Genomic DNA, 25,883 nt, shown 5'->3' on the forward strand with positions numbered 1-25,883 from the left:
TAGGGGCCCTGATAAGCGTTTTGGTTTGTAACCGAGGTGAACATTAATAAAATTTTGGCCCCTTTCTGTAGCTACCAAGAAAAATTCATTCTTGAAAATCATTTAAATTTTATATTTGTTATTTGTTATCACGAAGATACACTTTCTTGAGGTGGGGTGCACAGGGTAAGCCCAAACCAAGATTCCCCGTATCCCATTAAAAATCCTTTTCGATCTGGAACCCAGCGCAAAGAAATACCAATACTTTCCCAGTATACCTTGGCAATCTACTATTGTTTATCAAAATTCTATGACTTCAAATTCTGGGTAACAGAATGATTTGCTTGATCTTATAGAATGATTTACTGGTAGTTTATTACTTAATATTTGGCATTTTTTTGCAAAAAGTGGGGGGGCTAAAGCCCTCTCAGCCCCCCTGCTTCGCGGTGCCTGAAAACCCCTATCACATTTTGGGGCAGGGGGGGGAAGAAGTAAGGGTGCAATTTTTCAAGTTGCTGCTCCCTGCTCCCTCTGTAGTTTAGAATCTGTTGTGCAATTCCTAAAATATACAGTTATGGAATATTTTCAAGCCTCTGATATATTTAAATTTTTAAGCCTATTTGAACGCACTGCCTTGCGCTTGCCGATTTGCCACATTGATCGGTTTGTGATCATCTGATCTGATCGTCAGTTTTCTTGAGAGATTCTGCTCATGTTTACATAGAGTACCTGGTAAGGCGAACTTCAGTGTGACAAATGGAGCCGAAGTTTGAGAGGTGAAGGAATATAATGTTTTTTTAGATTTTGTTCGTTTTTTGTAAGAAAATGGCTGCTCAAGAATGGCAGATGGCGAAGGAATGGCTCAGTTCCACTGGGGCTGTGCCTTTGTCAAGTAAAATTCATTCAGACTGTGATTTGATCGACTTTGTACAAGCCCTTCGTGATGGAGTCATTTTATGTGAAGTTGCAAACCACATCAGAGGAGGGGCTGTTACGGATTTGACACGAGCGACACACATGTCAGCGGTGAGTAGAAAGGGCGATTTTGTTATTCCTTTGGCATAGACATCCACAAAGCATTTTTGAAGAAAATACGTTTGGAAATATTAAAGGACAACGATCACCGTAGGTCGTTGTTTGAATAAAATACTGAAGCTGTATCTAGTATTGCGCGTCCCACGCGCTAAAGAAAGGGATTAGTGGATTTTGAAGACGCAATATAAAACACACTGTAAAACGAATTTTGCCAAAACTTTAAGAACTGCTATGCTTTTTTCTTCGTTTAAAAAAAATGTTTGTAATTTAGGCCACTACACTTGAATGTTGCGTGTAGCTACTTCCTGTTTCGAAGTTATGGGAAAATTGATTTGTAAACTCATCTAGTTCACAAAACGATCATAAAAGTTAATGATGCTGTTTGTTTTTCCAGGAAATTGACTAGTTATTAAAAATTAGACTAGGAAAGAACAGGTTTCCGGAGTAATCAATTTTTAAACGAACCCCGGCAGGGAAGCTTCAAAACAGAACGGAGGACAAGAATTGTGTAAAGATTTTTAACAGCTTAAACAGGCATGCTGCCTTGCTAAACTTTTTATTGACAAAATTTTCTATTTTATTACTAATCAAAGATTTATTGCAACCAGTGAACAGTGATGCGAAAATTTCAGTACAAATTACAATTTCAAAATTACAAAATATAGTTGCTATATATTGATGCGACTCTTGCAGATATTTCAAACTTCAAGATTATCATATCAGATTTTTTATTTATTATATCAGCTAAAATTTCAATGACTTGTGATGTGTTATAAATACTCTAATTTTTAGAACACTTATATAGATAATAAATGCCATAGATAATAAAAATCAACATAATTCTAAAATATACAGTAGCAAGTTTTGATTTAATTTTGATTCAAACATTTTTCAAATTGAAGCTTCAAACTTGCATTGCAATGCTCATAACCTTTTCTGTTTACAGAAATTCTAGTTTTGAAACTAGACTCCTGTCTAAATTTTATTTGATTTTTAGTTAGCACTTTTTATAGCCACATTTTCCATTTTTAGTTCTTTTGCAACAAGAATATCGGTGGATTTTTGAAAGCCTGCAAAGTCACTTTCAAAATTCCAGAACAAGAGTTGTTTAGTCCAAGAGACTTATATGATGTGTCTGATTTTGCCAAGGTAATCACAGTTTGAGCTTAAAACATTTATTTGACATTTGTATATATAAAACATTTTTTTGAATCTTGGGTTTTTGACTGAAAGTATGACATATTGTCTAAAAATTGTTTGTAATTAATCAATACCTTAGTGTTGTGATGGAAATTCAGTATCGATTGCAACAATGCATTTGTTGTTATTGTAGTTACTTTGTTTATTGATATCACATTTTTTATTTCTTTGAGTTATATATTTACATATACCATATTGGATAAGTATCTTAGATAAAAAAACTTATGATCTGATAGAAAATAGAAAGTTATTTTGTAAAAATGTAGAACCATCACATTGAGTCTGATGATTGAATTGAAGCAAAACTCTGAACCAAAAGCTTGAGCCATCACATTTATTCAAAAACCAAGTAATAACTTTTTATTTGGGGGGCGAGCTGTGATAAATAGGTGAACCAACAGCCATATTTTACAAAATAAAAGTAGTTTACTTGTGCTACTTAAGTTTTTTGGGGAGCAAAGGCCCCCCGGCCCCCATTATCTTGGTCTTTGCATTTATTATGTCCAAAATACACAGTAAATCTTTTAATCTGGGCTATCACAATTATCACCTGCAAACAAAGATGTATTTAATATTTTCTCCATTGCTAGGTTATTCGATGTTTATCATTATTATCAAAATCACCATTGGCAACACAAATGGGACTAAAGTAAGAAAATAAAAGCTTATTTATTCTCCTTGATTATGAGATAATTTTGCTTTTTCTTACACATTATTAGATTAGCTTTATCAGGAATTCTGATTCAAATGTTTTCATTTGACAAAGCCACAGCATTAAATAGATCTGTTGGGAAACCTACTTGCAAGATTCTTGGTGTAGCATATTTAAGATATGACATTCAGGCCTTGGGTTGTCTGTGACTGCAGAAAGGACCTTTTATAAGCCCCTCTTCTGAAATTCAAAAGGTCATACCAGTGCATATGTATAATTAGATGTATGTAAGCCTGCCCTGGATGATAATAGGAAGAAAAAGCTTTTTACTGGCCACCTTTATAAGTGTTATCAATCAAGCAGATTATATATTTTTTCTCAAAGGAGAAATGCTCCACTAATCTTACAACAAAAGTTACAATATGATTGATTTTAGCTATAAGCAGCCATGAAACAATGAATCCCAACAATTTTTATACAGTATTGATTGCTAAATATGGGCGCTTTGTCCTTGATTAGGTTACCTACTGAGAGAGCTCCTCCTTAAGAAATTCATCTGCAGACACTTTTTTTTCCATTTAGTTTTTATTGTATCCTGTATTTGATATTAAAGTTTCTTTTCTGTAGTTCTTTTTTGTATATGTATATGTAGTTTAAATTGAAGTTGTATGTAGTGCAATTTTAAAAATGAAACTGAACTGAACATAATTATTATTTTGATATAAACAACTATAGTTTATTGAAAAGTTGTGCTTAAGTTTCAGGAAACCAAAAGTTGCTGATGTTATCTTTGTCTTTGCTTTTATTTTAGGCCATTTCCTCCAGAAAACAGCGTTCAGCAACCTCAGCACCACTACCACTATGATGATGATAGAGAGATTTATTCACGGTTGGAGGATGCTGTTGCATCACAGTAAGTCTTTATCAAGTAATTTTTGTTGAGTCATGAGTAATTGATGATTTGTTTGTTTTTGCTATTATTTACAAGCAAGGGCTTTTATGAGTCATACCTTCCATTTTATGAATACCATCGATCATGATCAAAACATTATCATCATAAGTCAATCATTTTAAATTATTTGTTGTGCCCAAGGGTATAGGTTTTCTTTTTCAGAGCTATTTTGCAAATGGAATATATGGATTTTATTAGAAAGCACAAAAATGGCACAAAAATGACACAAAACAGAGGGTTTTTGAAATGCTATCAAAAGTAAAGATCTTCCAAAATAGAGTTTTTTTAAAACAAACTGGATCAATGGTATACAAAAAACAGAGGTTTTTGAAAACCCTATAAATATTTACAAAATGTGAACGGTAAAACACAAAAATGGAAATTTTTTACTCTGTTTCTATGAGTGAGCAGTGTGAACGCACAAAAGCAGGCATTCTCCTCTCTGTAGACAGATAAGAATAAAAGAGGCACAGTGAATGGGGCCTTGCTTGAACGATACAGTTTTCATTTCATGTCGATTGGTTTTGTACTAGATCTGTTGTCTTTTTGCACAAAAACTATCTACTCTGATATGGCTTATACCGTTTTCATCTTCAAAATGAAAACGCTATACTATGGGATGAAACCAATCCAATACACATCTTAGCTTGTGTAAACTGTTTAATTTGATCAAATGAAAAGACTGCTGTGCAGAGTCCATAAAACAAAGGCAAACCCTATGCAGTATAGCATTGTGGTGCGCTTCAGCGTACGCATGTAAACAGTGCCCCTAATCCCAAATGAAATGCAAAAGAAAACATGCATACAGGCAAAAAATTTTTGTGTCAAATTAGGAATATACATACAATGTGAAAGGAAAATTCTACAGTTTAAGCAGGGCCTAAGAATCTTTACTGTAAGGGTGGTAATCTATAGTAAATAGTCATAGCCTTGATAAGATTTGCAATAAACCACACTTCTCACAGAAATGTAGCGGGTGCCAAGGTGTACACAAGGTGTAAATTCTTATTTAAAATTGAAGGCTGTTTCGTGACCACCATGCTGTGTGGTAGCTGTTTAAAGAAATTGACTGTTTTGTATTTTTGCATATATGATTTGATAAGCACTAAGGATAAAAGTTAATAGCCTACTGTTTTTAAATCTTTAGTGGAAGAGCAAAACTCGATGAAGAGGAAGATGATATTTACAATATATATGATCCTGTAACTGTTGCAGAAAATGAAAAAATCTATGATGACATTGTGAAATGTGTGAAACAGAGTGTGAGACATTTTGATCAATCTTTTTTGTACCATATGCGTCATATTAAATTTGTATGACTGTCTGATTACTATTTCTTAATCAAGAGCTTTTCTACTCTTTGACATAAATTTGCGAATCTTGTCATCTGTTAAATGAATTTAGTATTTTGTTTGAATAGAGATATATTATTTTTGAACAATAGTGCCTTCAATTTTCTACAGATTTTATATCAACTGGTTTTCCTTTTAGTTTTCTATGCTAATTTGCATCGTTATATTAAATGTAATCTGTAGTTATTAAACATAAGTTGACATATTTTGACTATTCTTTGATTTAATTTTTTATAATATTGCAATCGTGTATTTGTTTTTTCTTTTGATGATTTACATGTTTCTTGTTTTTGTCAGCAAGCAATTCTAGCCAGGGAACCTGCAGCTCTTCCTGATAAAAGAAGCCACATTATCAATGAAATTTTACAGACTGAAGAAAATTATGTCAACGCCCTTAGTGTTATGAAAGATGTAAGTAAACATTCATTTATAAAAACAAATTATTCTATAGCCCTGTTTACACTACACAGACTAACCTGGGTTCGCCCTAGGCTAAAAGTAACCCGGGTCGAACCCTGATGCGTTTACACTGGAAACTATCGACTTTGTACTGTAAACGGAATCAAGGACGAACCTGGGTTAGTTTGATATCGACGCATGCGTAACATACACAAATTGAAGGCGAAGATAAAAAAATGGCGGCGGTCAACGTGTATATTGTTTGTGAACTTTACAAAATACAATAAATCGACTTTAAAAACAATTATTCCCAGTGTGGGCTTCGTACAATCAGAGAATTCTGGATTCGCGCTTTGCTTCGTTTTGCATTTGGCGCCATTTCCGTCACTACGCATGCGTCCTAAAGAAACTAACCCAGGTTCACCCCAGGTTTGCGTTTACAGTACACTTTATCTAAACTAACCCAGGTTCGACCTAGGGCGAACCCACCTTTTGAGATGGGTTGACTAACCTGGGGCGAACCTGGGTTAGTTTGCGTTTACACTACAAAAATCTAACCTGGGTTAGTTTTAACCTGGGGCGAACCCAGGTTAGTTTGTGTAGTGTAAACAGGGCTTATGTGCATATGCGAAGCTAGGGTAATTGGACCATCAAGCAGTCTTGTCACATATGCAGGGTTTTTGTCATCATTAAAAAAAATTCCATCTTGGATAAAAATACACTTTGATAGCCTCCTACTAAAATGTTTCTGCATCACGAATATCGATCCAAATCATTTTGATCATAGACAAAAGTTTTAGTGGCAAACACGGGTTGTCGTTTTAAAAGCTGTTTTGTGCAATTTTGTGCAACTTATTGCACCTTTCATAGATATATTTTTGCCAGAATATTTCAGGTTTTGCCTTTTAAAATGATGCAGCCTTCTTTCTCGGATCTTCTTACTATCCAGTGGCTTTTTATTGAGTATAAAGCTTACAAAGTCAAGTTGGCTGCTTGTTTCTTACTATCTATTCTCTTTTGATGAGAGAGATCATTCGCAACTCCAAGATGCTTTTCTCTGGGTATTATGTAATGACTTGTAGAACTCATTCGTTGATGGAAGGTTGCAGCAAGCATGTTTCTTTAAACTTAAGTCATCAAGCATGGTATCTTTTAACTATAGCATTGTTCAAAGTAAGAGAAATAAAGTAAAAGTTTAAGTGTGTATGTCCGATGTATCAGGGCAAAATAAAAATGCCCCTAGCTCTTCAATTTTCTGAGATAAAAAAATTTCACATTTAAACCTTATGGGATTCATAAACTCCAATGGACTTCTGAATTTGATAAAAGTCACTAGGTATTGAGTGAAAAATATTTTGAACAAAACTTTTTGGGAAAAGACTCTTTCAAGGCAAAGATTTATTACTTCGAAATGAAAAAACCAGGTAATTTCGAAGGTTTTGTAACCCTTGTAAACGATGCAAAAATCAAGTCCCGAAATCGCCAACTTGTTAGAAAGATGTTAGAAATCGAACCAAATGCCTGCTTTATTTAAAGTGAAGCATTTAAGATATTGGAAAGCCTTTTTTAATGAAGATAGCTTTTTGAAGTCGAATTTTAAATGTATATAATGTTTGAATTTTGCAGTTTTTCATTGGACCATTAAAGATGTTTTTGAAGAAAGAAGACAAAGAAATCATTTTCATGAATACAGAGGTAGTTTCAACTTTTTCATTGTTCTTTATCCTTTCTATTTGTCTTTTCTTAACTAAATAAAATATGTTTCTCATTTCATATGTTTTTTTTCACTCTAGACGCTCTACAAACTACACTACGAATTTTTCAGACTTTTAAAGCCTAGGGAAGCTGGATTGAATTTGCAAAGCTTCATTGATTTTGTAAGTAAAAATGCACTTTTTGGATTGGCGTTTCACTTTAAAAAGGGTGTATGCAACATACAACATAACATTTTCTGCATAATGTCTTATTTCGTACTCAATATCTCTAACTTTCAAGGGAATGATAAAATTTGTTTGAGTTAACGAAGGATTAGAGTATTTTGAAAGGTCCAAGAGCAATGCAAAACAAATTCGAGTTATTTAATGTTCGAATTGACGAGTTTTGGATAAATGTGTTGGGTATTTTTGAGGAGAAACGAGGGGCAATCACTCATGCAAATAGCGTACGAGATTTTTCCTAAAATAAAAAGATTTCTGGGGTTTTTCAGATAAAACAATCGGATTTTCACAAAAGGTGTAAGGGATTTTCTTGAAGTGATTTGCCCCCCGGGGGGAATGCAAACAGTTCGGGTAATATGAGGGATTTGATTAATCGGAGTTATATACTGTATTTCCTTTCTTTTTGAAGACTAAATTTACAAATTTATTGCTATTTCGTCATTCTGTCTTTTTGTATTTCAGGCTGATAGGTTTTTGGAGTATGCATACTACTGCTCAAATATGCAAGAAGCTCAACAGCACGTGAGACACAGCTATTTTATTCTGGAGTTTACTTACTATCTATTTCCATGTAAACACTCTTTATAAAATACTTTAACCGAGTTGTTTGAAATTGTTTTCGGCAAAGTCAAATTAAAGTCAAAATGGACCGTCGCATAATAAACTTAACGTCTCAATAAAGCCCACTACGTAGACACCCTATAGCCCCTAAACCCATGGGATGAGAAGCATAAGGGCAGCAAGAAAGATCTGGCTTGGTAGCAGATTTTTAGTGATTTTTGACGTTCGTGATCTTTTGCTGTTGAAATTCAAATAACAAAATTTTAAAAAGTAAGCGATAGCCTCCTGGAAGTAATTCATGCTTTTATTTTCAAGCTACACGAAGTATTTTGTACCTTTTTACATGTTAGTTTGCGATCACTTACATTTTGCAAGCAGCGCTTTTAGAACGTTCGTTACAAAAGTTAGTATGTATTTGGGAATGGGATACAAGATTTGCAGGACGATTAAAGCAATTATAAACCTGATTTCGGGAAGTCCCATCAAACCTGGGAGAGCCCTTCCATCCATTCAAAAGGATTAGACAGAAGGAGTTCGTTTTCTCTCTTGGACTTCAGTGGTAATGTTTTCTTTAGGCTCGCGGCATTGATTGGTCAACTATACCGGTCTTGTGCTTGCGTTTTTTCTGATTGGCCTATTTCGATCCACAACAATATATTTTTCATCGTGCTCTTTCGGAACCTTATTCTGACGTTTTATTCTCTGAGGAGTGTCAGAAGAAAAAACTTTTAGTATGTTGTAAAATGTTTGCTTTTTTCAAAGCCATTTTCAAACTAAAAATAATTTTTCTTTAGATATTTTATTGCTTTAAATGAAACGATGTGGTTTGTAAAATGCAGTTACCTAGCGTATTCTGCCCAAAAATTAGAAGGTTGCCAGTCCAAGTATTGGAAAGTTAATTTTCCTTATTTACCTGTTGCTTCGTTCTTTCTAATAGGTCACTGAACTCTGCAAAGATTCCAAATTTAATCAATTAGTCGAGGTATGTTTTGCTGCCTGGAGTTCTTTTGTAAATATTTATCACTGTGAAATGTTTCCCTGCTGCAGACTATTCTGAGAACTGAGATTCTCGTGCCATTTTGTTTGACAGAACAAGCTAATGTTTTTTCTGGAATGTATGCAGTTACCATTTACTCATGACTTAGTCAAAGAATTTATTTTACTAGTTATAATCATCAATATGTAACCTTACTGACCAAATTCGAATTTACAGCTCTTCTCGGTTTATTTTTTTAAACGTGATACATAATTGTTGCATTTTTTGTCCTTCCACATATAAAAACTTTTTGGGCCCATACATGATTATTAACTAAAATAGTGAATTTATAACTTTATATGCTTGCCAAAAAGCCATATCAGTGCATTTAATTGATTCGTTTGAATAATATTTCTCAAGGTCAGTGATACAGTGACCACAATGTCTCAACCGATCCTTCGTTTGCTCCTTCAACTGATATACTCCATTAGATTAGCTTTATCAAGTTCTTCAATTTTTAGGCGTCTCAAAGCTAGATTTGTCTACTATATGCCTGTACTCATAATTGCAGGTTGAGTTTTGAAAGATGGTTATAATGATCATCATAACAATATAGAATTAGCAGATTCAAATATCAGTTTCCATTTGCAGGAATGTCAGAGAAATTCTAAGAGGAAATTTCCACTTCATGAGCAGCTTATTGTACCGTTTCAAAGAATTTTGAAGTATCCTTTACTCTTAAAGGTAAGGATCGAGCACACATGACTGTTTTGGTCCACATCTCATACAGAATCTTGTATGCTCTATGTATACTATAGTCTTTAATGGTATATGTTTAACGAGCCTTTTACTACAACCAGAGGTGACTGGGAGCAAAGTTGAATAGAAGGTCAAGGCACCAGCAACCTACTAGAACAAAGGCCACACCCAAAATATTAAATCGCTAATGCCATGCATTTCAATAACTTTCTTTCATAAAAAGTATTTTCAAAATTTGCTTTTCAATAATGCGTGAATAGATTTAATTGATTACTTCGTCTCTTTACTTTCAATCTTCCAATGAAAATGGGTGTCAGCAAAAGCCCAAACATATTGCATGTTTTTTAAAGTTATATCAAGCGTTTGTTAGTATACTTTAGATTTATATATAGTGATATCATCAGAAGGATTTTTTGCTAGATGAAGGTTCATTTGCTTAAAGAAGCTGTTTTGACCTCTATTTCAGGGGCTTTTGAAAGATACCCCTCACGACCACCCGGACAGGGCGTTGACACAAAAGGCCCTTGAAGCCATGGAGGTGACTTTTGATATCTTCGCTGTAACGCTAATGAATTATTCGATTTATTCCTTTATTGTGGTTTTTTCATTACATTTTATACATAATTTCTAGGATCAATATCATGATATCAGTATAATACAACATTTGTCAAGAAATTTACTAAACCGTACACACTATATATGACGAAATACACAATTAAATGAAAATCACAGGACAACGAGCTCAGTAAACAGTAACTGATTTTATTCAATTTTTTATTTGTTTTACTAAGCATCCTGGTAAAGTCAGATTGAATAAGGAGCGCTCTGTATTCTTCATTGTGCTTGCATATTGTCGCGAAATCACTGTACGATTAAAGCAAGTTTACAAACCATGACAGTATTCCAAATCAAGATTCTCTACAGTATTAACACAATGGCGGCTTTTTCGTTTGTATATAGATCGACTACATACAAACGAAAAAGCCGCCATTGTGTAGACAGAAGTTCGTTTTCTCTCTTGGACTCCAGTGGTAATTTTTTTAGGCTCGTGGCACTGATTGGTCAACTATACCGGTCTTGTGCTTGCGTTTTTCTGATTGGCCTATTTCGATCTACAACTATTTCGATATATATTTTTCATCGTGTTCTTTCGGACCCTGATTCTGACGTTTTATGCTCTGAGGAGTGTCAGACGAAAAAGCTTTTAATATGTTGTAAAATGTTTGCTTTTTTCAAAGCCATTTTCAAAAATATTTAATTGATTCATTAAAATATACCTTTTAGGACGTGGCTTATTATATTAACATGTATAAAAAAGATGACGAGATGAAGAAAAAAATTGCAAAAATAGAAGCAAGGTTTGTTAAAGTTACCCATACATTTTGTTATGGCTTTTCGGCTTTGCCAAGGATTTTTTTATTTTCTTTTTAACAAATTCTTTAAGTACAGGTTGGCTGCCATTCGTTTAGAAGTTATTTGTAGATTCGCTAGATCTTCGCCCCTTCTTTCAAGTTTTTTTTGCTTTAACTGTTTGAAAGTTTTGGTTTGCTCTACTGGTACTAGAAAATAACCGAGAACTTCATTTTTCTATATTTTTTGAAAGTTTAGGCATATATTTGAAGGCAAAAGAACTGCAAGCGCTATCACTGGATTTGTATATCTTGTCAGTGGCCGGCGACAAATTCATAATCCCATAATCGAAGGCGAGGTCATGCAAAACAGTGTGTGACGTCAAATCAATGTCAGAACACCAAAAATTCCTTTCCTCGTTGAATAGTTTTAATTGTCTAGATGCAATGGATTGTAATTGAAAAACTCTGTAAAAGGTTAAAACCCAAATAGGAGAATTCATGAGAAGCAGGTCAAAATTCATTAGATAAGCTCATAAAATTGGGATTTCAGTGTTTGCCAGGAGAGGCCATAGAAGTTAACCAAATGGTACAGCATCTATGCATCTAGTTGCAAAGGAAAGGTGCTACGGAGCGTTGGGAAATGTGGGTTGGGCGGGGGGGGGCTAAAACTGGTTGTCAATTTCTCAATTCTTTACATTTTTAGCAAAATGGGGGGGACTATAGCTGCCTGCTCCCTGGTGCCTCCCTGGCAATGGGCGTTCTTTTTCTTCTGCATCGCTCAAACTGATATTGATACTGTCTTTTTTCTTTCTCAGCGTCAAAGATGACCCTTGTCAGAATGTAAGCTATCTCATAATAAATTTATGTTAGAAATTGTTCAATATCCTTACTGTGATTTGAAATGTGTTTGAAGATTCACCCTGTATTTCAAATTTCATTATGAAATTTTGAAAGGAATTAATACCATCCCATTGCTGTCAGGGGCAGCTTCCCAAATGTCCTATTGATACAGATTGGCCACATCGGATAAAAGAAATAGCTATATTTTTCTACGAGTTAGAATGAAAACACAAATTCCAATATGATCTTGTTACACTATATGCAGTCTTCCGCAAATCGTAATTTCTTATCGTCCTTAGTGTCATGTTTTGTTGACTAAAGATGTAGAATATTTTTGTAATTTTCCTTATTTAAGGGACAATTTTAAAACACTGAATTCTCTAGACTGGTTTATGGATAAAGAATATTGAAGATCTACCTAAATTCTATTCTTTCAAAACTTCAGGAACGTGTTTACGAGTACGGGAGATTCCTTAATGATGGCGAAGTTCAGGTCAGGTTTACCAATGATGACAACAAAAAAGCGTAAGTCGATGAATTTTTCGATTTGCTAACTGGATTTCAATTTTGGGTTTAATTACTTTTAGATCGCATGATTTGGAACAGTGAGATCCAGCTAGTGCGCCTTCTGAAATTCCCCAGTGCTCTTTGTAATAAAACTGACTATTTTCTTGTGAAATCCATTAAAAATGCATCTCCTTTCCCAAGAATTGATTGTTTTTAAGGTTCTTTTTCATTCTCAAATGATAAACTTGATGATCAAATGACCAAATGATCAAATCAAAAGAGACGAACATATAACTTCAGAAATTGCAAAAAATTATGAAAACTTTGGTTGCAGCTATTTCAAATGTGTGTACGTGTTACAAATGATTACATTAAAAAAATTGTAGACATTGTATTTAAAATACGTTTGTTTCGCCCCTAATGCATAAGGACATTGATTTTAAGATTTTAAATGGTATTTTGGTTCTTGTTTCTGTGATAACTTTATGTGTCCTTCCCAATCGCTCATTTTTTTCTCTAAACATAAGTTTCGTGGACGATCCGAGTTCAATTTCTATTGTTCTTTGCCTATCCAAGGGTAAAGATGTTGGAGAGTTATATCGGGGGTCGTGTCAAAAGCAGACTTAAAGCCCATGGTCCTCGCACTTATCGTCAATATATATTGTTGACTAACTAAGCTTTTTCTACTCTAAGCCTTACCCCCCCCCCACCCCTTTTTGATGCTTGTGATGCGGCATCTGTGTAACTATCTGGTTGGATGGATAAATTAACCATCTCCATGAGTTAATTTGCCAACAGAGAAGCGGCAAAGTTTTATGAAGGAGCGCGTGCAATCGAGACTCAGAGAGAGCTCAATCAAATCAGAAGGGGGTGAACCGTAATCCTCGTTGTAATCTGCGACTTTTTAATGGTATTTTGATCACGTATTTTGAAACATTTATTCCGCTGTTCACATTTTGTCGTTAAATATCACCAAGGTCAAGATATGTTGCCGCCTCGAAGCATTAGAACGAAAGCTGTACATTATTCATATAACTTCAAAAGGGCATTCGTTTCAATCTTGAATTTTAAGTTGTGTTGTTAGAATATTGATTGATACATCATTCACTCTCTGACCATGTGTATAACGGATAACCGGTCCTATCCTCAAAAACGTATACAGCCCTACCAAACCGGCATTGAGCACTATATGAAAGACCGGTAGGACAGTTATTTTGATTGAGTTAAAGGTATGAATATACGTGTTCACGTAATCGTTTATAGTCGTTACAAAACGAATATGTTATCGAGGAAGTCTCAGACAGTTATAGCAATATTATTTGTATTCTTTCTCTTTTCAGGACTTCAAAACGTTACGCATTTCTATTCGACAAGTTCCTTCTTCTTTGCAAAAATCAAAGAGATACCTACGAAATTAAAGAAAAACTCAATTTGAAAAGATTCAAGGTTGATGCTGAAACTTCGGATTCAGGGAGGGGAAAAGTAAGTTTAATGTGGAAATTTAGTTGAAATAATTAATTTATTTATATTAATTTTAATATTAATTTTTCTGTTTTAAGTTGAACCCTTTTAAGTTGATCTCTGAAACTGGAAAGATCTGCAACATTAATTTACAAACAAATTGGTGGTTTGAACTTACAGACCAATCATATGAGAAATTCAGCCCGGATCGAGTTTGCCTTTTTCGAGCTTCAACCCGACCGCTAGAAAATTCATTAATTTTGGCGTAAACGTTCACGTTATACTTCGAGGGCAATCTCTCGACACGGAAACTGGAAGTTTTGCAAACATAAAGGAAAGATTTCTCAACCCGGTGCGAGTTGAGGGATCTGAAAGATTATCCAAGGAGACACAAAGAGCTCAAGAACAGATTACTAGAAATTGGGCCGTGAGATTTTTAAATGGATTTGCACAAATTGAGCATCGCTATTGCCTTGTAGTCCGTTGGCGCTACCACTGTAACATCAAAAACATAAGATTCAAAAGCTGGAATGAGGGGTAGCAGAGACTCATTTCCTTATTTGCGCAATATAGGCAGCGTAACCTGAATGAATTTTTATTTGATGCCAAAACGTGCTGGCGGGTTGTGGTAATTACAGAAAGCCAAAGAATTTGGTGCTTGCTTTAATATTTCATGAAAAAAGATTGCGATTAGGTTTTTGAAAGCGTAAAGGCATCTTGCTGCAACTTGAGAATAATATTTTCTAGGAATGGGTCAGCTTGTAGGTTCGTCCTATACATTCAGATAAAAGTATGATAATGGATGTCTGCCGGGAAAGTAATATTAACTTTAGATCAAGGGTTTTTCTCGTCTTTTTGCGATCTTGTTGATTAAGCTTTCGCTCAAACCAAGCCTGTTGCTGGGATCTGCCTTTGAAATCAAAACTTTGTAATCGTCTGTACATTTTGTGTCGATTGGTTAAATGGTGAATACTTTACATGAAGTTCCTTTTAATAGGCAGTAAATGTGGTCTATAGATGGCAATGCATTTTGCTAGGCGTTTTGATAGGATAATTTTATAACAATCGGACAAGCATTTCGTCCTTCCTCTAAGGTTCTGTTGATTTTTTTGTAAATGTAGGTAACTATGGAATGAACAGAAATCGAATATTTCAAATGAATATCCCAATTAGTTCTGAAAGTAGAACCATTTGAAATTCCCTGTTTTTCATCAAAATGTTTCGAAGTCCACCATTTTGAACTGTTTTGGCAACATAACCTGCCATTAAGCCTCGTATTCTGGAGATATAATTACCAAATTATAACAAATAGCGAGCTTAAACAAGATGAACTTAAAGTCATTGTAGTTGGTTTTCTGTCTATTCTGATCTTGAATTCATTTTCCTTTAGTTGGCCTATTGCTGGAACATGCAAGCCGACAGTGGAGATGAAGGTTCGATACATTTTTGAATTTATTTTGAATCAACTTTATATCTAAATGGACCTCATATCAAAAGTTTTGTCAGCTGGAGTCCGGATAGGAAATATTTGAGTTGTTATAATTTGAATTATAAACATTTGTAGAAGATATGGGTATGTAGACAGCGTTTCCTTGCCTTCAGGGATGTTTGATTTCACATCCGTACATTTTGTGGCTCCGCAAATGCGCTGAAATTCCACAAGTATTCGGGTTATTTTGAAGAGAGAAAAATTCTCTCAAGGCGAAAAATCTATTTTCGCTAGCTTGCTGCATTGTTTGTAATTTTAGTCTCAATTCCATGTTTTAATTTTAAGAAAAAGATTATCTATTGTTTGTTTTAATGTTGTGGTAAAACTTTGAAAAGGTGATCGCCCGACTGCGGTCCAACACTGTCTGGCCTTCCGTCAGCATCAGGCCAATAGATCTAGCTCTGTGCGGATCAACAGGCAGTTTCAATAATCCGAGCCAGGACTTTTTCGGAATTCAAATATGGAAGCAACAGTACTTCCTAGGAACGGGCAGATTTAACTATTTTCGTCCCGGAAAACAGCCCTACTTACCGTGTCTCTAATTCTTATGGGAATATTAATTCGTCGGTCAACGCCCAGGGAGTCGCTATATATGCTCTGATTCTTGAGCTCTTTAACAGTCTATGTAATATTCATAGTAGGACTATATTTAAAGTCGGATACAGCTCTGTTGAACTTTTCTATAACGACTATTATCTTTCCTGTTGGCAGTGACGGAAACAATCAACTGTACTATGTTTGTGACATCGAAAATGTTGAAGGATGCCTGGGTTACAAAGCTACAAATGTGCATGTGAGTAAATCTATTCGAATTTGATATTGAATTATTCATCATGTGACACTCTCTACTCTGCCGCTGACTCAATTTGTTGTTATGGCGATTACTCGGAATCCAGCGAAATCCTAGGTGTATTTAATATTTTAATTAGATCTGGGATATTTGATATTCCTCTTTAGCGAATGAATGCTCAATCATGGCTATCTGAACTCTTTTTTTAGAAAACTCCCACTAACATACGCCCAACAGCCAAGTGGAATATAAATGTCTCATCTTTTTAAGCCCGTCTAAAACAATATAATTATTACATATAGAAATCAAATTTCACGAGAAGATAGAGAAAATTCAAGACTTTTTTAACCATTTCCTCGTCTCCATATAGATTCATGAAGACAACAAATTTCTAAAATTATTTTTCTTATTAATAAGGGTAAACATCAAATTAGCCCTCCTTTTTAGCGCCCCCTTTTTACCCCCCTTCATTTAAGAAGTGAAAGCTTTTTTATGGTCGGGGTTATAAACAGAGGATTTGTGGTACCAAAGATTTAGATATTTGAGCTACATTGCATGTTCATATAATTAGTGATCGAAAGGAGCAAACAATCTCACAGGTTTTGATTATCTCCTTATAGCGATGCTGTACAGCTTCCGAGATTTAAAGGAGGTGAGTGAATTTATTAATGTAAAAAGCATATGACTAAAGTATTCTTGAGTGAACAAATAGGTTGCACGAGATTCCTTGATGTTTCGATTGTTTTAATGTGTACTTCAAAGCAGTGGCCGTTCTAGTTAGCAGAATATCTGCCAAATATTTTGTCACCCCAAAACAATTCTGAAAATTTCAACAACGACCCTTGCACGTAAATAATTGTCGTTAAAGGCATTACGAATTGGCTGAGATATGGTCACATTAGCATAGGCTCTTGCCTCATCAAACCTCTATCTTGGTTCATAACTTTATGAACCAGGCCAAATTAACTATAATAACGATAATATATTTAGCAAATAAATTTAGTACCAGAATGAAAATAAAATAGTTTGATTGTTAAATTATGATAATTATATTTTGATTTTTGACAACCAAACTATTGTATTTTCATTCTGGTACTAGATTTATTTGCTAACTATATTATCGCTATTCTGGATGAAGTACCACACGCAACGTACATATTTAATCAGAATAACAGTAATCCGTTAGCAAACTTGAAATCTTTCATTGGCCATATCTCTCGCCCAGTTTGGAACATATCTAGCTAATTTTGCGCAATGAGAGGTATTTTATGCCGTTCTTTCGGCTTATGCGGCCAAATTCAAGAAATTCTAAAAATAGATTTTTGGTGACGTCACACTTCGGTACTCTATAGATGATGAATTGGCATACACTAGATCTACAAATTGTCTTATTGCAGTATCAGGCTCTACATCTATAATCGATAAGGCTTTTTTATGAAATTTTTTGTAGGCCACTTTTGCCTAATAAACATATTAGCTCAGATATCAAGGGTTTAAAAATAATTTTGTTATAATGTTTGTACATACTAATCTGAAGCAGCTATAGCCTGCACGCAGCCCTCATTGCCAAACCCTGCTCCAGCTGCTGTGGTTTTTCTTCTTATTTCAATACTTTCTCCTGCCAGGTCGTCATAAATTTGAGCTGACGACTTTTAATGGTCCTAATCGCTGTACAGTTTGTGAAAAATATTTAAGGTAAGCTAAGCAAAACTTTATAATTTCAAGTTGAAGTTTGCATGAAATGTCTTGAGTTTCTCAAAAATTCTGCGAACAGTCATCATGCACCACATGAAATCCTCTATTACGTTAACAAAATGACGTCAGGCATGACTTGAATGTTTTCACAGTATAAATTCAAGACAGTGGCAGTTTGCTAAGGCCGTTCCCTGGACAGGGTTACAGTATCCATTTCTATCAAGGATTTCTATCTTTTTAATTGTATTGTATTTATCGGTCCTTCGTCGGTTCAAGCGAAATCGTTTTTTACTATTTCTATTTATTTTTTTCTGTTGTAAACATTATTCCTTCAAAGCCTAGACTGTACATGCAATATTTTGAACATAGACGTGAATGAAACTCCATATCGTTGATTTTATCTTTAAATATATACAAAACGTGACTATAAACAACTATAACGTAAACGTAACTTGTTAGCCCATCATAAATTTGTAGCGTGACTTTATCGTAACTTCACTACTTCAAACAACTTAACCTTACAAGATAGGGCGTGAATATAACACGTAAGAAGACTGGGACGAGTAGGAATCCCCCATGATGGCTTGGGTTGCGAAATATACTGACTTCACAACATGCAGTTTTGAGATAAAAACTGAGAAAATTTGTATATTGTTCGTATAGCTACATTCTCTGTTTAATGTCCTTGCTCTTTTAAGCCCACTTCTGCTTACGCCCTCGCTACTCTCAGCCAAGAGAAATTTACCGGTGTGTCTTTCCAGAGGTTGATAACTGGGATTTAGTTAACGGCAACGATCGTTATACAACAGATTAGTTTATAGTAACACTAATTAATGTGCATTTTTTGATATCATGAACAACCATACCTTCTGTCCTAATAATTTTTTATTTCTTTATTTTTACAGTGGTCTAATTAGCCAAGGTTACCATTGTCCAGGTTGGTACAAGTTTCAGTTCCATTCCAATATTAGAGTACATGGAATTATGTCATTTTTTATCAGATTTGTCCTTAAAAACATACTTTACCTTGCCAAGACGATTTGTTTTTCAAGATAAGGCAATTTAGCTGTTAATCGAACTATAGTGTTTCCTAACTGCAACCGTGCATTCCTGTATTTTCAACTTAAACAGCAGCACATTGAATTTTGAAAAACTTTCCTCAGAACTTCAGTTTTTAGAATTTTTTTTATGCTACACGATCTTCACTGCTTAAATATACGAGCCATTCTGTTACTGCTTCATTCCACTATATTTTGTAAATTTTAAACATTTTTGTAACGTTTAAACACGCTAGTTTCTTTAATTTTTAGCGTGTAGCAACAACGTTCACTACGGTTGCATCGAGAAAACTCGAGACTGTCTCGACAGGAGCACAAAACGTAAGGACTTCTCTGCTCTCGTCTTGTTACATATTACCTTTAAGTACAGCAAGTGAATTTCATGTCATAGCGCGAACCTTGATCCATAAACCGCATTTCGTTTGATGTGACTATGCCTCACAAAAACTAAAGCTCTATCTGCTATCTGAAAATAGAATAATGGGAAAGTACTTGGAATTTCGCAAAGATGTATAGATTGTCCACAAACTTGAAGAATAGCCCCCCCCCTCTCCAATTCCCCATTCCATTTTTTATCTTATGCTCGACCCCGATATTATCTGAATGCAAAACCAACTTTTATCACAAGAAAAGGATCTCTTCTGATTTCAACAAGATTTAGATTCAGAATGTTTAAAATGAAATTTTGTATGTAATCTCAACTTGGGACGAATTTTTTAGTTCATAAAGAACATCGTTATTTTATTAGCTGGGTCTTAGAACAATCTTTTTTTAACTTTATTTCTGTTAACTATCCTTGACTCTAAAAGAAAACGCATTTTGTAATTTTGAACAATTTCAAAACTGCTTTGGAGAAATGAGAAATGCTACGACCCACAAACGAAAAACACGTGCTATTAACTTTAGGCCCAGACAGAAACCGTTGATAAGCGCCTTAAGTAATGATAGTCCTTATACCTTACGTCATAAGTAATGATAACGCCTTTAAAAGCATAAAGGCACCAATTCTAACTGTTCATTCCACTGTGACGCAAATTCGATGATTCATTTTTTTAGATAAACCTTCAGGAGCTTACATTCCAAACGAAATAAAGACAAAGTAAGTTTCATGTTATAAGCTTGTTATTCTGACTTTTCCCGTCAACCAGCCACGTTTAATGCTGATAATCCAATTAGAACCTTTGCTTACCTATTGAACGTTGAATCAAAATGTTGCGAAAAAGATGGATCTCGATATGCAACAGCAGCTCTACTATTCATCACATTCAAAAGTTGTATAAGAATAGTATAAGCAGTTGTTGAAAGTTAATGAATTTTCTGTTCTTCGCCAGACCTTCAAACGAAGAAGCACCCGATGTCAAAGGAGTGCTACGAAATTGTACCTGGTAAGTTGGCGTTTCACCCAATTCAGGCAATTATGCAAAGACCGAGTTTTGATTTTTGGCAATGTCTGAGGACTGCAGCGATCCAAACATTTAGGATTTTAATAGACTGTGTTATGGAAACTAATTTCATCATAAAGTTAGAAATATCATGATTCACGTGTGATTGATGTCACAGTTAACATCATGTTAATTTTATTCAAAGGTACGTGGGTCTGATGAACAGACACACGGCATCGGAAAAACTGCAGCTTCAGCCAGATGGTACATTTCTCGTTCGAAAGAGTGACAACCAGAAAGGAGGTGGCTTGGTTCTTAGTGTTATGTAAGTAGGAAGTCCTCGTGACTTGTCCGAATTCTCTCCCAGGCTGAATGCCGGGTTTTTCTTTTCATCCAAAAGCGTGTATGGAATCCCTGATACTTGCATAAATGGGAGAGATGAGGGATGGGAAAGTCGGAATTCCCTTACAATTGCTGACTTCTAGAGTTCTAACTTCTACGTGCCGTATAGACCAACTCACTGGCAAACTGCCAATCAATCCATTGTTTGTTATTTTGAACAATCAATCTATTGTTTGAGTTTAGTTACGATGAATTAGAAAATCTTCGTCGTCCTTATCATTTTGTCATGTATGTGTATTTAGGACAATTCGCTTCACTATAAGGTATTTATAACGAAGATGGGTGAAAAATGAACTCTTTAGCAACTTTTGCTGATTGTTGAGACATTATCTTGTCCGTGTCGCAGACTTGAAGGAGTGCCAGAAAATTCTGATGACTCTGTCAATGTTTTAATTTCTTTTCTAGATATCGAAACGAAGACAAACATATCAAAATCCATTATGCTGATGGAGCTTACTTTCTCACGGAAGGAGTTCAGTTTGGGACGATACCGGTAAGTGTGATAACAGAAACGGTTTTTAATTGGTCTTTGAACCGCGTGGCCTAAAAGCTCTTGTAAGTTTAATCTCTCTTCAAGCCTTAAGGCCGATTTCCAGTTGACGTTCTTTGTGCGTGCGGGCGTAGCGCCCAATTATGAGCATGCGTAGTTAAAATCAAGTGGTTTCGATTTTGCGTCCACTATGAGCGCCAGAAAGTTGATAGGATCTCAACTTTTTGTGCGCTCGGCTCCTTGACAGCAGCACTTAGCTACGCATGCTTAGATTTGGGCGCTACGCCCGCGCGCACAAAAACTGTCAAATGGAAATCGGCCTTTACTGTATTAAATATGCGTATCGATAAGAAATCACAGGCAAAATTGTTTATTTGCCCGAGTAACGTTTTATTTTTCGTTCCTTACAGGAGTTGGTGGACTACTACCATCGACAGACCCTTGGCGTCAACTTCCCAACGCTACCAACAACCTTAACCGGATCGATACCGCGCGGTAAGAATAACATCCGCCTTTTCTAAAACATGCGGCAAAGCATCTGTCCTGAATGTTTATTCGCCCAGGTGCACATCCAAAGGCCTGGTGTTTGGATCCCTGGCATGACCAAACTTTCACTTAGGGTGGGGACAGTCGCCAGCTCTCTGTTATTCACTCGGGGGGTAAACTAAGCCTAATTTTTGACGGGGACGTCAAACATTTGGACCCCTAAATCCGCAAATGTCTGAAAAAATGTGACCTATAATTCCGCAAACAAGATGAAAACTTTGCCTATAATTCCGCAAAGAAAATAAAATTTTTAAAGCACATAAAAATCATTAAACAAATTTGCATGTCCTTTTCTCCAAAATCTTGATATTACACCGATTTCATAGTTTTTATTTCTAACTGGTCATTCATTCTGTTAATGCTAAATATCCCTCCTAATAATTTTGCAATATTTTCCCAAAATGGAACCCATGTTTTTGCATGTTTGTTCGAATGGTACCCATAGTTCCGCACATATTTCACAAATTGATACCGATAATTCTGCACTTTTCAGAAAAAGGTACCCCTAAATAATGGCACGTCCCCGTACCTTCAAACATGTTAAGTTACCCCCCCCCCCCCCCCCCCCCCGAGGTTATTTAAGGCATAGGAATCGCGAGGTGCGATCACATAGAGCGGAAGGACTAGTAGACTGGTCGATAAGTACAGCTTTTCAGTGTTCAAAAATTACTTTGAAAAGGTATATAGAAACAAATACAAGCAATAAAATTTTAAAAAGGCTAAGAAGACCATTGGTTCCTTGTTACTGAACAATCAGCGACCCCCGGATTTTCCAAAACAGCGAAGTGAAGCGAAAAGATGATCGTGCCTGCCCGATGATTCTGTCACACCTTATTTGGGCATTGTCGCTTTTACAAATGCATTATGGTTCTTTGTCGTCTCTTTAGCCCGCGGGTTTGTCATTTGTCTTTTCGGATAAAAGCAGAATTTGTCTGTTAACTATGAACGTTCATCTCTTTGCTACTGTTGTATATTTTATGCTTTAAGAAGATTTTTATCACGGGCTGAATTCATTTTTGTTAAAGATTAATATGTTTCTAGTGTTTTCTATAGATGCAAATTTGAGATTAAAGATTAATGATAACGAAACTTTTATTGAATTTCAGGACAGAAAATCTCCGTTTTTTTATTGAATATTTTTTTCAAAAAAGGAGATTCTGGTGCTTCTCAATTTAGTTTCAAAGTGACTATCTTTATTTTTCAGATTTCGTGGTCGCGAGGCATTCATACAATGCAAGAAACCAACAAGAATTATCCATCAGGGTATGTTTTCTTTAACAACGTTTTTCTATATTTATTTTTTTGTCTTTTCAAGTTGTTTTGTTTTTGAATAAACATGATTTAGGCAATCAAATTGACTGCAATTTCTTTGAAGCTAATTGCATTATCAGATTAGGTGCTTTAAGGAACGATTTGCTTGTAACTGTTTTCCTGTTTTTTTATCTGTAGAAAGGTGCTCGAATTGCAGTTATTAAACGAACAGGCAATTGGTGGTATGGAGAACTCGACGGAAATGTAAATATAATAATTGTGAATTTTCAAAACTCATTCGTCTGCATACTTCCTCTTCTCAAAAATTTTCACATCGATTCGAGGTGCTGCCATGTAAATGTTATCGTGTGATAATTCTTTCAACAACCATTTTCTATGTTCATCTTTTAAAATTTTTAATTGCTTTTCAGGTTGGATTCTTTCCCAGTATTTATGTGGAGGAAGTTTCAATCGCATCATAGCTGCTACCCACTGAATTAATTATATTTTCGCATTTAAGTTCCCTCAAATACAGCGCCATTGGTCATGCAAGGCCAAAGTTGGCCTATCCGCGATTTCTCTTTTCTAAGAGATTCTTATTTTAATTATCCGAGTGAAAAAATGCCTAGATGTATAGAAATTCTTTGCACGTCGTATTTTTCAGATAGAATTAGTTTATTCTATTCAAGTATGTGTTAATAAGGCTGCATATTTTAGATTTTTCTGCGATTGTTAAAAATATAGATAATCAAAAAGCCTGCCTTTGTACAAAAATATTGCCTTTTTACTGAAATCTGTTTGTTTTATTGTGGGTATTTAAGTTTTCGTTTAAATGCAGTTGAAATCCACCTTCTCGCCAATTATCGCTGCTACTAACTTCACAATATTTTTTAGAAGTTTTAAGATATCGATTCGGGTAACTATGATTTGTGAGGCATAGATTTTAATGAAAGGCTAATACACTTTTTTATTGTTGAGGGTTTTTCTGTGTGTTGCGATGATGTTTTTTTTGAAATGGTTGTTTGAAAAGAGAGCCTACCTTTTCAAATGCCTTCTATTTTTTGCGAAAATATTACCTATATCTTGTAATTTGTAGTAGATTCCTCTTCGATGCACAGAAACACTCGTCGTGGTTCATAATTATTAAATACCAGAAAAATAAAAATGGCGTCGATTATGTTGGCAATCGTCTTTTATTAATTGCCCAGGGAACTGAACTTTATCAATTATTCGATATTGCCTTAAAGCTGTACAGTCCTCTTGAGAATAAAATGCAGATCGGGACCATCCCCCTGTTGATTAAATGTTTTTATTCTTTCTTATTCGTTTTCAATTGTTTTGATTTGCCTGTGTTATTGTCAAATATTTAAACAGCTCTAAAATCGAAGGTATTATTGCTAACTTAGTGTGACTAGAATACCATCAGCGTTTCTTTGTATTTTAACTTCCACACTTGCAATTATATATCGTTTGCATGTAGGCCTAGTGTTGGAGCAATGATCTACGTCTATTTTTTTATCGACACGCATAACTTCCCGCCTATCATTTGTAACAACATAGAGCTCAAATCTTGATTGGCTGAGAGCTTACGCTTAGCCACGTCACCGCTCTCGCCGCTGAGCCAATCGCAGCCCCAAGAAATGTAAACAGTCTAAGAAGATTGCCAAATTTGGGCATTTTTCGCCCTCTGTTAAAAACACCTTGACTGATTGGCTTAGCGGCCAGATAGGCTGCGGGACTTGGCATAACCTTTAAGCCAATGAAGATCTGTGTTATATGCTATTTGTAACTGTTGCATAGATATCATATAGCGTGTATGATTAAGTTCCAAAGAGATATGTAGTATGTCCAAATCTTATAAATCTCGAAAATGGTTGCCTTCATCTTGAATAATGATGAGAAAATTTTAGGGAAAAAAGAGACGCCTTTTTGGTCAGTATGCAACCTTTTGTGGGCGAATACTGACGAAACACTTTGATCAGAATAAAAATTAGACATATCAAATGGCTACATGGTTAGTAGAGTAATCATAAGTTACTATCATAAGTTACAAGTAAAATTTCGACTTAAAATGACTTTTAAAGGATGAATAACATAATAATTAGGAGCCAACTTTCGGTCAGTTTTTGAAATTACCCTAAGTAATAACTCATCTCTAAAGGAGTACCCTGAAATTAGCCCATGTTATTATCGATCAATACCGTTGACGATAAATTTTCCCATTTTAGTAAGTATCCGTTTTACTGACCAGCTAGCAATGTTTCCGATCACCATGCGAGAAAATAGACGAACTTCCTTTACGAAATATCCCGTACATCACTTCTAATCTTCACGAAGAAATTAGAGAGAGATAATTCAAGTTGTAATCGTAGAAAACATAGATTTGTGTATAGAGCATATTAATTGAGTCAAGAAGAATTGTTAAAGAAGTTAAATTATGGTTACTTTATCTGTGACGCTTCTGCTGGTCATCTTAATGATTTAAGGGGAACCTCTAAATCCTCTTAGGCTAGCGCAATCTCTAAAACCTCGTAGCTTCCATTTAACGATGATCTATCCGTAAGCAATGGATTACTATCAATTTTTGAGAAGCCTCATTTCAAAACTAGCATTTTTGTTGCAAGCGGAACTGATATTTGAATGTTGCCAGTCAGGAGTCAGGAAACCGATTTGTTTCAATATGTGTGTTGGACGATAAAGGAAGACAAGCATGTTTTCAGCATAAGGCAACACAAGTTTAAAAAATAGCTATGTTGTCTGTCCCAAGCTCTTTGTTGTTTCAACTGGGCCAAACGAATCCCTTAACTTCTGAAATCCA

The 25,883-nt window shown here is 35.1% G+C and overlaps 1 protein-coding gene across 1 annotated transcript; it reads left to right on the forward strand.

Moving 5' to 3' along the window:
* The first annotated feature begins 690 nt into the window (after positions 1 to 690).
* Positions 691 to 25,851, forward strand: LOC135694181 (proto-oncogene vav). The gene is made up of 30 exons (XM_065212877.2): positions 691 to 1,005; positions 2,047 to 2,163; positions 2,805 to 2,863; positions 3,678 to 3,779; positions 4,966 to 5,080; positions 5,468 to 5,581; positions 7,196 to 7,264; positions 7,363 to 7,446; positions 7,969 to 8,028; positions 9,005 to 9,049; positions 9,695 to 9,787; positions 10,269 to 10,340; positions 11,087 to 11,160; positions 11,970 to 11,994; positions 12,440 to 12,519; positions 13,842 to 13,983; positions 15,353 to 15,395; positions 16,163 to 16,244; positions 16,862 to 16,893; positions 17,867 to 17,936; positions 18,842 to 18,873; positions 19,247 to 19,315; positions 20,051 to 20,093; positions 20,326 to 20,379; positions 20,582 to 20,701; positions 21,184 to 21,271; positions 21,679 to 21,763; positions 23,019 to 23,077; positions 23,264 to 23,329; positions 23,497 to 25,851. Exons 1-30 carry the CDS (start codon positions 805 to 807, stop codon positions 23,545 to 23,547), a joined length of 2,346 nt encoding a protein of 781 aa, XP_065068949.1. The 5' UTR covers positions 691 to 804; the 3' UTR covers positions 23,548 to 25,851.
* The last annotated feature ends 32 nt before the right edge of the window (positions 25,852 to 25,883 follow it).

Source organism: Rhopilema esculentum, chromosome 11 (genome assembly GCF_057945365.1).
Source record: "Rhopilema esculentum isolate cy_ngs chromosome 11, ASM5794536v1, whole genome shotgun sequence".
Classification (NCBI taxonomy): domain Eukaryota; kingdom Metazoa; phylum Cnidaria; class Scyphozoa; order Rhizostomeae; family Rhizostomatidae; genus Rhopilema; species Rhopilema esculentum.